The sequence below is a fragment of the Lithobates pipiens genome, unplaced genomic scaffold, assembly GCF_037356315.1.
Source record: "Lithobates pipiens isolate NorthernLeopardFrog02 unplaced genomic scaffold, aLitPip1_a1.2 Scaffold_16, whole genome shotgun sequence".
Taxonomy (NCBI): Eukaryota; Metazoa; Chordata; class Amphibia; order Anura; family Ranidae; genus Lithobates; species Lithobates pipiens.
The window spans coordinates 182285078-182303370 of record NW_027507748.1 but is presented as its reverse complement, the minus strand read 5'-3'; the positions used below and the strand labels follow the sequence as shown (position 1 = coordinate 182303370).

Here is an 18293-nt window from a genome sequence, read left to right as displayed (position 1 = left end):
CTATTGGCTACTGTCAGTTAAACTTCCTTTTTTTAGTCCCATCTTATGTCATCAAAACAAACGGATTTTCGTACGGTCTTAGTCCATTCATGTGTGGGCAAGTCCTTTCGTCTGGAAGGTCTGTCGGAACTCCTCCGAAAGTCTATTGGGAAGACCGCCGGACCTAGTCTGCCGGAAAGTCCGGTCATGTGTATGCGGCATAATGGAGCCCCAATAGTAAAACCTGACAGGTTTGTAAACCTTTCCCATTCTATCCCAAACTATAAAAAAGACACACTATGACCACATTAGAAAACAAATCAGAGCACCAATTCGGCCGACAGAGAATAAATCTCAGAAATGAATTGACAGAAAAAAAATCTGTTGGTAGGTAAAATAAATCTGATATATGTGTTTCTGAAGTTCAATCATGCTTGAATATGTAATATGTAAAAAATGTACTTCTTCAAATCATGGCAGGCTGCTTTTGTTGAATGTCTGAGATATAATATTCTCATAAATGGGAATTTTTGGAAGTGGCTTGAGCACGAGATAAAGGGAATTTGTCATCAATATATCAACATAATTATTTCTTAATGATGCACAGCCACGACTTAATTCTTCCATACCGCATATTCTCAACAATGTAAAAATGGACAAATAAAATGACCTACATAGGCTATTCATCATCTTCATAATCATTGCAAACTAAATAACATAACCACCACTACTTTTTCAAAGTGTGACACACTCCCTTGTCATTTACAGAATTCACAGTCTCAGTAGAATTTTAATAGGCTCATTTGAAGAAAGTGTCATATTTGAAGCACCCGGTGAAAGTGACTCTTCCAAAACATCACAACATTGGAAATCTTAAAAAAAAAAAAAAAAAAAAGATTTTGCAATATCAAGCAATATATATTACTGTAAAAGAATAAATAAGCTGTTTATTGCATGTTATATACACAAGTCCTGTAACTGACCACAGGATCTGTTTCTCATAAATGTGTCACTTTTCATTTTGGAAGTGCTTATGGATTCATCAATTGACAAATGAAATGTCGACACATATCAAATCGTATTAGAGTATATAACAACGTTAGTACACCTGTGTTGCTGTCTGTAAAGTGTGCATGGTCAGGTGCAGCTAATACTGCCGCCTCCAGAATGCCTGCAGTTGAATGAGATTTTGCAATAAAAATACTCTGCTACAACTTTGAGCCTAGCATTTGACTTGAGGTCACTTGAATGCGTCATGCTCAGCAATGGTACTGCCCACCTAATGTGATGGGGGGGGGGTAACTTTTGTCATGTCATAGAGCAAACCAGCACTGGCATGTGTGCAATATCACCTGGCTGTCTTTGCAGCTCAAGGGGGGTGTTTGGGATGTGATTGCTCTTGCAAGTTTGGGGACACAGGTATCAGATACGTCTATCAATGTTGAATAGTGAAGAATCTCACCACTGGAACAGAGGGAAGGTAGGCGACCCCAGCAAGAGAGGTAAGTCTAAGGCAGGCCACAGATTATGCAATTTCTGAACACCTTTGGACAGCTTAATGGCACCTTTTTTCAGAGAACCTGCAGATTAACTATTGTCTTAACAACGGTAATCAAGACATACAGTGCCTTGAACAAGTATATGGGGCATAACAGGTTTTCTTCAAAAACTGGCCTGTATTTGGCTCTATCCATCTTCCCATCCACTCTGACCAGCTTCCATGGCCCTGCTAAAGAAAAGCATTCCCACAATATGATGCCGCCACCACTATGTCACGGTGGGGATGGTATGGTCAGGGTGATGCGCAGTGAGAGTGTTCTGCCACACATAGCTTTTTGCATTTAGGCCAAAAAGTCAAATTTTGGTCCCATCTGACCAGAGCACCTTCTTCCACATGTTTGCTGTGTCCTCCACATGGCTTTTTCGCAAACTGCAAATGGGAAGTCTTATGGCTTTATTTCAACTATGGCTTTCTTCTTGCCACTCTTCCATAAAGGAAAGATTTGTGGAGTGCACAACTAAGTTTTGTCCTGTGGACAGATTCTCCCACCTGAGCTGCGGATCTCTGCAGATCCTCCAAAGTTACCATGGGCCTCTTGGCTGCTTCTCTGCTTAATGCTCTCCTTGCCCGGCCTATCAGTTTAGGTGGGCGGCCATGTCTTGGTAGGTTTGCAGTTGTGCCATACTTTTTCCATTTTCAGATAATTGATTGAACAGTGCTCCATGAGATGCTCAAAGCTTGGGATATTTTTTTTATAACCTAACCCTGCTTTAAACTTCTCCTGAACTTTACCCCTGATCTTTCTGGTGTGTTCCCTGTCCTTCATGATGCTGTTCATTCACTAAGGTTATCTAACAATCCTATGAGGGCTTCACAGAACATCTGTATTTATACTGAGATTAAACTACACACAGCTGGACTGTATTTACTAATTAGGTGGCTTCTGAAGGCAATTGGTTCCATTAGATTTTAGTTATTGGTATGATAGTAAAGAGGGCTGAATAAAAATGCACACCACACTTTTTAGATATTTATTTGTATACATGTTGAGAACCATTTATGATTTTCCCTCCACTTCCAAATTATGTGCCACTTTGTGTTGTTCTATCACATAAATCCCAATAAAATGCACTTACATTTCTGCTTTTAATATGACAAAATGTGGAAAATTTCAAGGGATATGAATACTTTTTCAAGGCACTGTATAACATAGCATTGGGCGACAAAAGACTCGCCTAGTACATCACAACAAGTTAAACAGAACTATGTTGAAAAATGTCAAATAATATGTAGACAAAAGAACAATATGACCTGTGCAGTTTAGGGTCCCATGAATATAATCCAACAAGATGTTATTACAATAGTACCGTACATTTGCAGAAGTTGAATTGTTCATTGAAGTCAAATCTGTGACCACATAGAGATAAATGAAGCCATTTATAAAAAAATAACACAAGATTTTGATCGCCACAATGAGGATAAGGAGTCCAATAGGAAGACAGTATCTAAAATTACACTTGAAAAGCTCAGCTTTAGATATATGCTATCGAAATAAGCTGACAAATATACACAGTGGTTCCTAAGAATATTTGGTGGACTCTCCCACAAGATTATTTTTACAATGTTGTTGACATCATATCTATGCACCTACATAGCACCGATAACGCTATGCAAATATATTATGGAGATAATAGCTACTTTATGGTGTAATGCATTTCATCTAAAGATAGCCTCAGGAAAAGTAAAAAAATGCATCCTTATCAGCTCAGCTTTCTTTCTTGGCAATCAATTTAGAATGTTGATTACATTGTAAAGGGGAAGAAATAAATAAAACACTTTCAGGTCGTTAATATTTGTTTATTGTTTATAATTTATGTATTCAATACTAAATGTGAAGGCTGTCATAACACACACTATAAACTAAGTACTGCATACTAAAGTAAAAACTGTATATTTGTTAAAATTACCAATAAAATGACCGGCTAAATTTAACCACTTGCCCGCCGGAAGATTTACCCCCCTTCATGACCAGATCACTTTTAGCAACACAACTCTACACTAACTTAAGTGAAAATTGCGCAATCATGCAACTCTGTACCCAAATAAAATGTATGCCTTTTTTCCCCACAAATAGAGCTTTCTTTTAGTGGTGTTTGATCACCACTGCATTTTTTATTTTTTGTGCTATAAACAAAAAAATAGCCACAATTTTGAAAAAAAAAGGAATATTGTTTTAATTTCTGCTATAAAACACATCCAATAATAATAATAATAATAATAAAAAAAATTGAATTTATTCATAAATTTATGTCAATATGTATTCTGATACATGTTTTTTGTTAAATACCAATAAGTGCATATTGATGGTTTTCGCAAAAGTTTTTTTTTTTTGGTTTTCGCAAACGTTATAGCGTCTACTATTTATGAGCTATATTTATTGTTTTTTTTATACTAGTAATGATGGCAATCAGCAACTTAGTGGTACTGCGATATTGCGGCGGACAGTCAGATACCAATTGACACTTTTGAAACTTTGTGGAGACCAGTGACACAAATACAGTGATCTATGCTAAAAAATATGCACTATGACTGTATTAATGACACTGGCTGGGAAGGGGTTACACATCTAGGGCGATCAAAGGGTTAACTGTGTGACTAAACAGTGTTTTTTTGTACACAGTGTGCTGCTTTTATTAGGGAAAGATATTGATTCTATTCCCTGCTTTGCAGAGACTCAGAATGCACCCCTTCCCCCGTCAGAATGGAAATATGCCTTGTTTACATAAGCATTCTGTGTATTGCTGATGATTGTGGGTGCACATTGAGTGCCCGGCATTAGCATATCAACTTCTTCTTTGAATTATCACAGCAGAAGCAGCCCGCCGGTGGCGCCCGCATGCCCTTTGCAGGCAGAAATGCAGAATCACATATATATACATGATCCTGCACACAGCTGTCGCCTTGTAGCAGTAAAACTGCTATAGGGAAATCGGCAAGTGGTTAAAAGATCCTTCAATGATGTTTCAATTTGGAAACTAGAAACAACTAAAGTTTGTTAGTCAGTACTTTGGAGGCTGTCTAGGTAGCTTATTTAATGTGATTCAAGACAGCAGTTTCATATTTTGTGGCGTGACAGGTTTCTTTTTAGGTATAATAATGTTGTACTGCATCAAAGTTGCCAGGGTGTTTGTGATAATAGTGATTCTCTATTTTCTGTTTTGTATTTCTTTATTATAGGGAAGATGCACCCAAAATCAGAATTGCTGTGTGGTAGAGGTAACACGTGTTTCACAACTTGCCAAAGTTGTCATCTAGTGTTTTAAAATCCTGAAACTCCCACATTAATGTATTAACTTCTTCTGAAGAAGAATCTATAAAAAAGGAGTTTATAAAATCAGTGAGGTTATCAATGAACATCTGTAGGCTCTTTAGAACATTGAGTATAGGAACGTCAAGAATGAGAACTGAATAATATAAGGACAATTGCTTCTAAAAATAGCATCAAACTGTCACAAGCACTTTTAGAGAAGACATCCTTATCTCTGTATTGCAAATTTTGAGTATTTCGGTATCTTGTGGTTTACAGAATACCCAAAACTCTTCAACTGTGTCATTCTTATGGATGGGAAAGACAACCATAGTTACAATGTTGCCTGCATCCACACATAACATAGAAACACCCTTTGGAATGATTAAATGGAGAAGATGAGATAAGCAAGCTCGGTTATAGATGTTCTTGTTATGGTTACTAACCAACTTCTGTAGGTTGTTAGGTATCCACATATTAACATTTACAATGTCTACTGACAAGCCCACACGTTTTTCTAGAAATTCTATGTTTCTTGAAAAATGTATCTGCTAAATGAATTATATAGCATTTGCAGAATTGCGCAGATCAGCTTCACCAGCATTGCAAGTTGTATTTTGCTAGAAGAGGGATCAAGAAAATGAACTAGCAAAGGGAAAACTTTTTTACTGTAGACACCATTTCTTCCATTCAAACACCATTCAGAATGTAAATAGTTCCCTTCTCACAATACCATTGAGAGCACTGGTGCATTTTGGTGCCAGTGCATTATTGGTTATGGCTGTACACTTGTGACATCCATATATATCACTTTGCAATTACAGAGAGAAGATTCTTCTGAACAGTTAACTCATTCCAAAAAGGTTGATGGTCCCAGGAACCCTGCAGTAGTAAAATGTGGAGGTGCTCCCCTACAGTACAGGGATGGTGTGAACACAAATATAGCAATAAATACAAAAAACAAAAACAAAAAAGAAACCTCTACACACCCAACGACTACCTCATTTAAATATATTAGAACTTATTAAATTGTGTACAGCATCACAAACCCACCAATGCCATCCCCCCCCATCCACCCTCCACATCCCATCCCACATCCCATCCCTCACCTATCATAATTCCCCCAAACACTAAGCTCAATGACTCCCTCCTCTGAAATGAATGCAGCCCTACCACCAGGAGCTAGTATGGGCTACCCTACAAAAAGACCTCTAAAACTTCATGCTTCTAGTACCTGTCATAGGTATGAAAATATGCCCTGTTCATGCAATGGTCTAGCTGGCATATCACCTTAAGATCACAATGGGTGAATGATATGCACTCGCTGTTCCTCAGCTGAAGCCATCCACATGTATCACAAAACCAGATAATCTCAATCAAAAGCCCCAATCCTACAGAGCGAGGATAATGCTGCTGGAATCAAGTGTTCACCAAGATATATGATGACAATCAAATTGGTAATCACAGATGTCAGTCTGCACAGTGTCCGATCATCAATATGAACCAACCGATAGTCTGTGTTAGGAAAGACTGGGTAGATAAAGAGATGCTTGGAAAGTAGATCACATGCTGAGTAAGCTGCAGTAAGGATGTATGTACATGTAGCTCTGGCAGGTAGTGCTCTCAATTCACATTAATCAAGCACTGTAGTGAAGCATATGGTGGATACAAACATACCACCAAAAAGTGTCCATACGGATTGCAGGAAATAGCAGGGAAGCTGGATCAAGTATGATCGTTAGCAATGTCCATATGCCTAACACCTGTACCTGATTGCTCTGAATCCCACAGGCGTTATTGGTCCAGCTTGTGCTGCTTGGCTGGTCCTATGGTGAATGGGTACCCTCTATACACACAGCTAATATGGCCAGTGTATATAACACAGAGGGGTCTATCTGGTACTCACAGTCCCTGGTGTACGGGTCTGGTTTTCACAGGCATTGGTAGCAGCCCCCACTATGCTCTTCCTGCATTGAGAAATGGATTAAATGTAGGGCTGGTTCCTACTCCCTAACTAGATTTCTTAAAATGATCAGTATACCAGTGAACTGAATTTCCTATTATAGTGAGCTAGTGAATGCTACCAGCTGAACACACCAGTAAAAACATGAAGATAAAACTTATATGATTCTTATCACTTCCACTCTTTTATGACAAAGAGAGATATAACAGAGAGGAAAAAGTACAGTTAAATGGTCATTTCTGAAATATATCACATTTTAACATATACTCCTAATCATTACTGAAGCTTTTCCATTAATTGGGATAATCCTAAAGACATTGTTTGAACATTTGACATCCCTAATCCCTGTATGTACAGTAGTATTCCTTGGATAAATCATTTTGTTGGGAAGTGAGGGATAGCTTGTAACAGAGATATACAACATCAATACCTAGGCATTAGATCACCATGACCTCACTATATACAGTGTAACAAAGTAACATACCTTAAATAGGTCATTTTGTCAAGAGTGAAGGTGTGATTACAGACAAAAGTCAAAAATACATGCTCCCTGATTTACAGGAAGCATTGTAATAAAGTCACTGTTCAACCCCTTTTTGGACAGTGAATCAAAAATAAAAATCAATTTTGCTTCCTTTTTATCAATATCTTGTCCCAGTCATCTCTTCTCTCTGACATTTCTAGCTTGTAAATCACCATACATTTAAATCCTCTAGTTGGGGCACCATGTATGTCCCTAAAATGTATTGCCACTGGTGACTTGTCGTCCTTTGTAGCTATACTGGTCAGGTGTTCTCTTACAAAATTACCTTCTGGTTTTCCCAACATATATCTTGCCACAAGGGCATATAATCTTATATATTATAACTGTAGATGAACAATTACTAAAAGACTGTATTTTAGAGGTTTATTTATCTTCTAAAACTTCTAAAAGTTTTAGTCTTCACCACATATTTGTAGACGCTGCAATGTCCGCAAAGGTGCATACCAGCTAAAGGTGCAATGGATGGTAAGAGTGGGCTATGTTCCTTGTCTGGACCAATAGGTTACCTATAGTTGGAGCCCATTTGACAATTAAATTAGGTCGAGGGCCTAATATTTTCTTAAGTCTGTTATCTAATAACAATATGTGCCAGTGTTTATTCAGTACAGTTTTAAGTTGGTTCCAATGAGTCCCATAAGTGGTATCTTTAGATTCCTGTGGGATACTGATATCCTTTAGCTTTCCTCTCTACATTGTTTAGTGCCTTAGACATACCCTCCCTAATAACAGAGTTTGGATATCCACATGCTTTAAGGCTGGAGTTAATCAATGTATTTCACCCAGGTCTGCAAGTTCCTGGGTTGATTGTGTCATCCCAGATCTTCTTATTTCTTTCCCAAAATACATAATTGTTAAAAGTTAATACATCATAAAAACAGACACGTCTTTATATATTTCAAATACATTACCTCTATTACTTGGGAAAATCCAAGACTTTTACTTAAAAGAGATAGGTGATCCTGTCCCAACACATGTTCTGTTAAATTAATAACATTTAAGTATCTTTTTTTCCAATTTTGTGTAGTTACCCTGTTCTCCCAGGAAGTAGAGTTACCCATCCTGGATTATCTCTGTTCCTGTTTGGGTTCCCTTTCCTTTTTCTATTCCTTTTTTGTTGGCTCTTTCTCCTTTATGGACCCCTCAGTCCTCTCTGTCTGACCCATCTAAGGATGTCTCTAAAAAAGTTACTGATTTATTGGCATCTAGACTTTGATCCCTCTTTTCTCTACTTTGTTTCCTAAATTTACTATGGGACCTACTACTTCCCCTCCTTTTTTCCAGGTCAAGGATTCTTCCACTCTCAAAATCCATTACATCTTTCTGGAATTTCTTCTGTTTACCAATCCTTTGTTCTTTCTGAAACTCCTCAACTTCCCTTTTTAGCCATTCATTAAATTTCTCAAAATTACTCAAGATCCTGGTAATCATCCAGTGTCTTAATGCTTTCCTGCAATTTTTCCTTCAGTTTCTGCAGCTGTATCTTTTCCTCCTCAATAATAAGCCCAATTAAGTGTAATCCATATTTGATCCACTCCTCTGTCCAAATTTTGAGGAATCGATCATTATGGAGATGTTCTGCTGGAATAACACGTTCCCATAGCCCTTGTGGTATTAGTTTTGCTTCTACATAGGCTTCCAATGAGAAAATGTTCCATTCTCTTTTTAGATGTTTCATAGTTAAGTTTCCATGTTTTCTAAACAATTGTTTAAGTTCTCCTTGACGTTTAGAAACATTATCTTCCTCTCTACAAAATACTGCTCTAATTTCTTGTCCAACCCCATCATCTATACAGAAAACCATATTTACTCTTTTTTATGAGCAAAAATAAAAAACAATGGTATCTACATTCTCACACAAAAGGTGAAGATGGTAATAACAATGCCCCCCATTGATGGGAGGACGCAAAGGTAGGGTATATGTATGGGGAGTAAAGGTAGTCCCTACCTTTTTAAACATATGGGGCATGGGGGAAATGATGGTGGTAAGGAACAAAGAAGATGGCATAGGAAATGGAAGGGGGATATAAAACATTTGACTCACTTGGTCAGATGCAGCGAGGGGTAGATTATGTTCATTCAAAGAACCTGTAATGAACATTTTAGCTTCCATAATTTGGTAAAAGAGATACCATTTTAGACTGAAAAAATGTACTTTTTTTCTGAGGTCTATACTCTCTACAGATTGTTTCTCTTTATGGATTGTACTCTTACAGTTTGTGCTTTTTGCATTCACTAAGGCTTTTATGGGTTATCAAAATATTGGGACAGTATACCAAGCAATAAATGTACCATATTCCTTTTCTTGACTCTTCAAGAAACAAGAATGCTATAGTGTAGTTTTATATGTATCAGAGAGTACAGTATATTTTCCATTAATCAACTTCAAAGCACTGTTGAATATCTATTTGTATCTACTGTTGCAGTTTACTCTGGATTTAGCCTCTTTATTGTTGCTATTTGTCCTAAAAAATATATATACAAATCAGAAAAAGCAATAACTCATCTAAAAATCAGAACCATTCATCTTGCTAAGCAAAACAATGTCACAAGGACTGGGGTAAACATATTCAATACGAATTACCATGTGCCAGTTCTATCCAGTTCAGTCCAAAGATGAAAAACCTTGTCTTGAGGTAGATGTCTGTGGGATTGCTTGGGAGAAGAAATAAAAATGCTTTGATTACTCTTGATCAGTGGATAGAAATGTGGGGCTTAATGGAGAAGGTATTTTTTTTTCTTTTTTGGATAACCACATAATAAACTGGAAAACCTCAGTGCAATGGGCAGACAAGTATGACTTTAAGGAAGAGGAAATACAAAAACTCAACATGTTCTATTGGTGACAGGTTTGACCTTGGACAGACTCTTGCAGTAGGCAGACTCAGGCTTGACTGTGGGCACAGGGTGCAACAATAGTCCATTGGATGTCACTGGTAAACTTCCATGAGGAGATACAGGTACCTCTTAGACATGTGCAATTTGTTTCATAACGAATTGAAATCCGGCCAAATTTTGCATCTTTCCGACATTCAGATGCATCTGAATGTCCGAAGAAAATTATAATGAATTTCAATTAATATGAAAGAAATTACAGCGAATATAATGAATGCATTTGACATGGTTCGATAATTCGTTAAAGATCTAATGAAACAAAAGGTCAACTCAAAGTAAATCTTACAGTCCAATCAGCAGATTCATTTTGTGCTGGAGGTTGGATTAATGGCAAAGTGCATTCCTGAGAACTGAGTGAGAAGGGTGTTGTACTGTATTTGAGCTGAGGAGAAGAGATATTGTCATTCTGTGTGTTAATATATACAATAAACAAACAACTTTCCAAACTACAAATCATTATCACGAATATACTGTATATATTAATATATATACATACATAAATATTGAATTTCAACTAATAGGAAAGAAATTATATCGGATATAACAAATGAATTTGACATGATTTGAGATTCATTATAACGAATATCAACACTGCAGAAATAACAAGTTATCTGAAAATGAATTAACGTAACATAACGAATATAACAGAACAAAATGATGTCTTTCACAAATGAAAAGGAAACAAAACCAAACAAAATTTTCCGTTGTGCACAAGTCTAGTAACTAGGATGACTGTGGGAGTATCTGTTGCTGAAACAGGAAACCTCAACATAAAGAGCAAATGTGCATCACCAGTAGGGACAATGACAAAGGAAAACTCAACAGGTGATGTTGGCGACAGGTCTGATCATGGACAGATTCTGGAAGAAGATAGAAATGTGTTTTTTTGTACTTAGAAACAAAAACAAAAATGCCCATAAAATTCTTCTAATACATTTGGCAGAGCTACTTCTTCCTTTTCCTCTTCTTTTTTTTATATAGTGAATCAAAACAGCACAGCCTCAGTCACATGTAGCCACAATAAATTATCTGGCATATATCCATGTGTCCCCACCATTCATTTGTCCTGTGTACAAAAAATGTTGTCATGTACAAGTTGTCCCTTGGGTTGTTTTCCTGTGTGTGGTGCCTGTAACAGTGTGTTTCTCCCCTGCCACATGTCTACAAGCCTCCCAACCCTATTCAGTTCAACAGCAACCTTTTTTCCAATATTGCCTACATCCACACCCAGGATCCACACTCAGTCTGTCAGAGTATAATTGTAACACAAACAGCAGTTTAGGTCCCCTTTCACTGTCTTTCACCCTTTTCTGCCCCTTCTCTTCTCCAGTTTATCCAAACGCTGCACTCCTGCAGCAGCCAGGTCATATGTTAAGCTCTCTGTTTCCGAATCTCCTTTTTATGCAGTTGTCCCGAGAAGGCAGAGCTAAAAGTGCCCGTGCACACCATATCTCCCTGACCCACGTCAGTGACATCATGTAATGTTTACAAACAGGTGGCAGGTTGGGGACTTATAGTTGAGATCCTGAGAGCTGGTAACACACAGAAAAAGTTAGAAGGTTCCCAGGTATGTATAATGTATAATGTATAATGTCATAGTTGTAGGATATTGTAAATATATTTAGTTTATTTAGTTTTTCCAAATCTTATTTTTAAATAGTTACTTCACCAAAAAATTACATTTCACATATTGCTAGCGTGAAGCAATCAACTGCAAACAAGGACTATTACAAAGTGTTCCCACAATCTCTGTTGTAAATTATATATATAATAAATAAATATATATATATATATATATATATATATATATATATATATATATATATATTTTTTTTTTTTTTTTTTTTTTTTTTTGATTATGAAAATGGGAACACCCTTAGATTGATGGGAACTATGGTAGAGAGTCTTCAACAGATACAGTATAAAATGACAGCATGTGAATTATTCCAAAGTCTGACCTACAACTGGGGTATCACTGATATAATATTTCCTTTTTTTTAAATCACAAATATGTATATGCACTTTTTTACTAAATAACTAATATGTTCAATTATATGTAATTGTAATGCTGTTACTTGATGGTTTTTTCTGTGCTTACAGATATGCATGATCCAAACAATAAAAAACCAGTGATGGTATACATACATGGAGGGTCCTACATGGAAGGCACTGGAAACATGATTGATGGAAGTATTCTCGCAAGTCATGGAAACGTAATTGTTGTTACTGTCAATTACAGGCTTGGTGTCTTAGGTAAGTCCAGAACTGTATTCAATTTTCACAATACCTTTTCTGTAATTATTATAATTAACAAATCTTGATTTTTGAACCCAGTTTTGCAACTTTGGCATGTGTTAGTAAAAAGTGTACATATCATTGCAACTACTGATTTATTTATTTATTTTTAAATCAAAGGAAATCTTGCCTAAAATAGTATTTTTTTTTAATTTAGCTGTGAACTTCTTGCCATTACCATGGTCCGCCACCCAAAAAAATAAATCCATGAAATAAGTTCTTCTACTCTTGGCATTTGCAGCAATTTCACAGGCATACATTATTTGTTGTTTGTTCTCATAGTAAAAAATATTTTTTATTCTAGATAAACATACTGACACTATCACCGACACAAAAAATGTTTTTTTTTTTTTTTTTTTTTTTAATACTACCTGACTTTTGGATCTGGCCTTAAAACCTGACTGTGACCTTTGAGTCACTTTTGTATTTCGAGAAGAACGAGAGTACAGAAACAGGTTTTATTAAGTGATCATTTTGAAAGCCAATCACAGACTATTAGAGTGATTATGTGATTGAGAGCTGGTACTCCCAGCTAGTGATGGACGAACTTCCGACGGGACGTTTCGCGAACGCGAAACGCGAACGGACACAAACGTTCGCGAAAACGACCGTTCGCCGCGGGCTCCATTGACTTCAATGGGAGGCGAATTTCGCAAACCTTTAGGTCGAATTTGCGGCCACGGGGTAATTATTAGGGGGTAGCACGTAGTCCCACCACCTGGACAATAGCATAATACATGTATGAGGTGAATTTGGGATCGATAACTACAAGCATTTTTTTTTTATTTGGGAAATTGTTCTGACAATTCAGGACTATGGAGCTAATGAAGGCAATGGAGGAGAGGGAAGGTCAGGGACCAGGGTAGGCAAACAAGAGGGTGCAGGAGATACAGAGCACTGACAGCAGCACCGTAATACAGAGCACTGACATCAGCACCGTGACATACAGCGCTGACAGCAGCTCCGTGACATACAGCGCTGACAGCAGCTCCGTGACATACAGCGCTGACAGCATCTCCGTGACATACAGCGCTGACAGCAGCTCCGTGACATACAGCGCTGACAGCAGCTCCGTGACATACAGCGCTGACAGCAGCACCGTGACATACAGCGCTGACAGCAGCTCCGTGACATACAGCGCTGACAGCAGCTCCGTGACATACAGCGCTGACAGCAGCTCCGTGACATACAGCACTGACAGCAGCTCCGTGACATACAGCGCTGACAGCAGCTCCGTGACATACAGCGCTGACAGCAGCACCGTGACATACAGCGCTGACAGCAGCTCCGTGACATACAGCGCTGACAGCAGCTCCGTGACATACAGCACTGACAGCAGCTCCGTGACATACAGCGCTGACAGCAGCTCCGTGACATACAGCGCTGACAGCAGCACCGTGACATACAGCGCTGACAGCAGCTCCGTGACATACAGCGCTGACAGCAGCTCCGTGACATACAGCGCTGACAGCAGCTCCGTGACATACAGCGCTGACAGCAGCTCCGTGACATACAGCGCTGACAGCAGCTCCGTGACATACAGCGCTGACAGCAGCTCCGTGACATACAGCGCTGACAGCAGCTCCGTGACATACAGCGCTGACAGCAGCACCGTGACATACAGCGCTGACAGCAGCTCCGTGACATACAGCGCTGACAGCAGCTCCGTGACATACAGCGCTGACAGCAGCACCGTGACATACAGCGCTGACAGCAGCTCCGTGACATACAGCGCTGACAGCAGCTCCGTGACATACAGCGCTGACAGCAGCTCCGTGACATACAGCGCTGACAGCAGCTCCGTGACATACAGCGCTGACAGCAGCTCCGTGACATACAGCGCTGACAGCAGCTCCGTGACATACAGCGCTGACAGCAGCTCCGTGACATACAGCGCTGACAGCAGCTCCGTGACATACAGCGCTGACAGCAGCTCCGTGACATACAGCGCTGACAGCAGCTCCGTGACATACAGCGCTGACAGCAGCTCCGTGACATACAGCGCTGACAGCAGCTCCGTGACATACAGCGCTGACAGCAGCTCCGTGACATACAGCGCTGACAGCAGCTCCGTGACATACAGCGCTGACAGCAGCACCGTAAGCAGCCCCAGGAGGAAGTCAGCACAGCACAGGGATGGTGTGATCCCCTCATAATAAGAACCCCCAGGAGGAAGTCAGCACAGCACAGGGATGGTGGGAGCCCCTCATAATAAGAACACCCAGGAGGAAGTCAGCACAGCACAGGGATGGTGGGAACCCCTCATAATAAGCAGCCCCAGTAGAAATATGACACCGCTCAACCTCTTCAAAGAGGAGGGTAGGGGCATATAGTACGGTGTGCTTTTTTGGGTCAGGGAAGTGAGCCAAATGAATTAAGAAGGTCTGTGTGCTTGATTCCAAAAATTGTTTATAGACATATACATGGTCTACTGATCACATGTGTTGAATTCCTCCGAGATCCATGCCTCATTCATTTTTAGAAATGTGAGGTAGTTAACACTGTGGTGAGCTAGGCGAGTACGCTTATCGGTCACAATCCCCCCTGCTGCGCTGAACGTCCTTTCGGACAGGACACTGGATGAGGGGCAAGCCAACAGTTCGATTGCAAATTGGGCAAGCTCTGGCCAGAGGTCAAGCCTGCCCACCCAGTAGTCTAGGGGTTCATCACTCCTCAGAGCGTCCACATCGGCCGTTAACCCAATGTAGTCGGACACCTGACGGTCTAGGCGTTCCCTGATGCTGGATCCGGATGACACCTGTCGATGGGTCGGCTGAAAGAATGACCTCATATCCGAAGTCACCAACACATCTTCAAACCGGCCTCTTCTTGCAGGCGCTGTTGGATTGGTACCCGCAAATCCTTCTCTGGGAGTGGGAATTGCTCCTCTGCCAGCGCACGCAAAAGCAGAATGCAGCATTTCTCGAAGCAAGGCCTGGAAGTGCTGCATTCTGACAGCCCTCTGCGACGGCGGTAACATTTCCGCCATTTTGTGTTTGTACCGGGGGTCTAAGTACGTTGCCACCCAGTACTGGTCCTTGACCCTCATGCTTTTTATACGGGGGTCCCTATTAAAACACTGGAGCATGAAGGCCCCCATTTGCACTAAAGTGGAAGCGGTGTGGTGGCCTGGCTCCTGCTCATCATCCAGGATAATGTCGTCCTCTTCATTCTCCTCTCCCCATCCTCGCACAACAGGGATCCCAGAAAGGTTTAAAGCATGCTCTTCTTGCTCCTGCTCATCCGCCCCGGCACCATCCTCCTCTGACTCCTCATCAGACTCCTGTTGTTGACTTGTCTCAGATAGAGTAGCCCCCCCTGGGAATTCATCCAGCATTGCGACTTCCTCATCTTCCCGCTCCTGCTCCTCCACAGCCTGATCAATGACACGACGCAATGCACGCTCCAGAAAGAAGGCATAAGGTACCATGTCACTGATGGCGCCATGGCTGCGACTGACCAGTTTGGTGATCTCCTCAAATGGCCGCAGAAGTCTGCATGTGTCGCGCATGAGCAGCCACTGGCGCGGTGAAAAAAAACCCAGCTCCCCAGAACCGTTTCTTTCGCAGAGTTCATACAGGTAGACGTTAACTGCACGTTTCTGCTGGAGCAGCCTATCAAGCATATAGAAGGTTGAGTTCCATCGCGTCGGGCAATCGCAAATAAGACGTCTGACCGGCAGATGGTGTCGCCGCTGAATGTCAGCAAGGCGAGCCATGGCCGTGTAAGATCTTCTGAAATGGGCCGAGATTTTCCTTGCCTGCCGCAAGATGTCCTGGACCCCAGGGTATTTGACAAGGAATCGCTGCACGACCAAGTTTAAGACGTGTGCCATGCACGGCACGTGCGTGATTTTGCCCTGTTTCAATGCGCTAAGCAGATTGGCACCGTTGTCACACACCACTTTACCAACTGTCAAATTGAGCGGTGTTAGCCACTCATCTGCCTGTGAACGCAAAGCTGAAAGGAGTGCCGGGCCAGTGTGGCTCTTTGCTTCCAGGCACAACAGACGCAGCACGGCATGGCAACGTCTCACCTGGCATGTGGAATAGGTTCTGGGGAGCTTGGGCGGTGCAGTGGAAGAGACGCTAGCAGCGGAAAAGGAGGAGGCAGCTGAGGAGGAGAGGGAGGAGGATGGAGTAGGAGGAGGAGAAGAAGAGTCAGGCCTGCATGCAATCCGTGGCGGTAAAACCAAATCTACACGGGTGCCACGGGTTACATGCTTGACGGCCGTCAGAAGGTTCACCCAGTGGGCAGTAAAACTGATATACCTTCCCTGCCCGTGTTTGCTAGACCACGTGTCTGTGGTCAGATGTATCTTGGCACCGACACTGTGTGCCAGAGATACATTCACTTGCCGCTGAACATGGCCATATAGCTCTGGGATGCCCTTCTCTGAGAAATACTTCCTTCCTGGGACCTTCCATTGTGGTGTTCCAATGGCCACAAATTTGCGAAAGGCCTCCGAGTCCACCAGTTTATATGGCAGTAGTTGGCGGGCTATGAGTTCTGACAAGCCAGCCGCCAACCGTTGGGCAAGAGGGTTATCCGGCGTCATCATTTTTTTACGCTCAAACATTAGGCCCACGGAAGCCTGCCTTTTTGCAGAAAAATGTGAGCTTGGCGTGATGGAAGGTGGAGTGGAGGACAATTGTGAGGAGAGAGGAGAAGGAGAAGTAGAAGACGAGGCTGGACGGTGAGAGCCTGCAGTGTGGCTTTGTGTGTTCCGTTGCTCCCACTGGGCTCGGTGATGGCTGCTCATGTGCCTTCTTAAGGCGGTCGTCCCTAGGTGAGTATTGGGCTTACCGCGACTAACGCGTTGACTGCAAAGATTGCAGATGGCAACGCTATTGTCAGCAGCGGACACGTTAAAAAAAGCCCACACTGCGGAGCCATGTGCCGGTGTCCTGGGAGCGCCAGATGTGACCGTACATGGTCGATGACTCGCTCCTGATACATTTGCAGTCTGCTTTGTCCCTGCTGTGCAATGTAAGTCATTGCTGCTTCTCCTCCCTATCTGCTGGTCCATATCTCCCTCTGAACTCCCCTCCTCTTCCTCTCTTGTGGGCACCCACGTGACATCACTAGACACGTCATCATCAACGTCACCTTCCCCACCGCTATAAGTAGAGTAGGCAGCAACACCGGGGACCAACCTCCTCCTTGGGCTGATCTGGGTACTGGCGTCAGACTGCTGAGTAGCGCTTGTTGCTACCTCCTCTTCCTGATCCAATACCAAGAGTGGCTGCGCATCAGAAATGTCCTCTTGATATGGATCGGAAAATAATTCCAGTGACTCAAGCGGAAGGTATGTGGTGGTGGTGGTGGTGGTCGTGTTGTTGGTGGTAGTGTCTTTGGGGGTGCACATAGCAGAGAGTGAAGAAGAGGGTGCAGATCGAGAGGATGAGGAGGGTGCAGAAGAGTAAGGCTGAGCGAGCCACTCAACCAAGTCTGGTGCATCCTTTAAAGTAATTGAACGCACCTTCTGCAACTTCCCACTTTGGCTCAAGCCTGTTGCTCCTGCCCTACCCCTACCACCCCTGCGGAAGGGCCTGCCTCTTCCTCTGCATGTCATTTTTTAAATGACCCTGTGACAAAACTCTTAGTCCCTATACCGCTGAAGGACTGCTGCAGTATAGGTGAGCGGTCAGCAGTGGTGCACGTCAACCCTATCTATTGTGGACCTATAGCGGTCCTTACAGAACAGCAGACTGTACCGCACTCAAGCCTATGTACCGTAGCACCCTATACCAAGTTACCAGTCCTTATAAGAACTTTTGTGGACCAAGCAGGTTGTGTATTAGTGTTTAGC

At 41.6% G+C, this 18293-nt stretch overlaps 1 protein-coding gene across 4 annotated transcripts in view; it reads left to right on the top strand.

The window, feature by feature from the left end:
- The window catches only part of NLGN4X (neuroligin 4 X-linked), a 476850-nt gene that overhangs the window by 284583 nt on the left and 173974 nt on the right, over positions 1-18293 (top strand). For all 4 annotated transcript variants that reach the window (XM_077480817.1, XM_077480819.1, XM_077480821.1 and 1 more), the window contains one exon: positions 12287-12439. In XM_077480817.1, coding sequence (XP_077336943.1) covers positions 12287-12439 — 153 coding nt within the window. The remainder of the gene's footprint in view (positions 1-12286; positions 12440-18293) is intronic.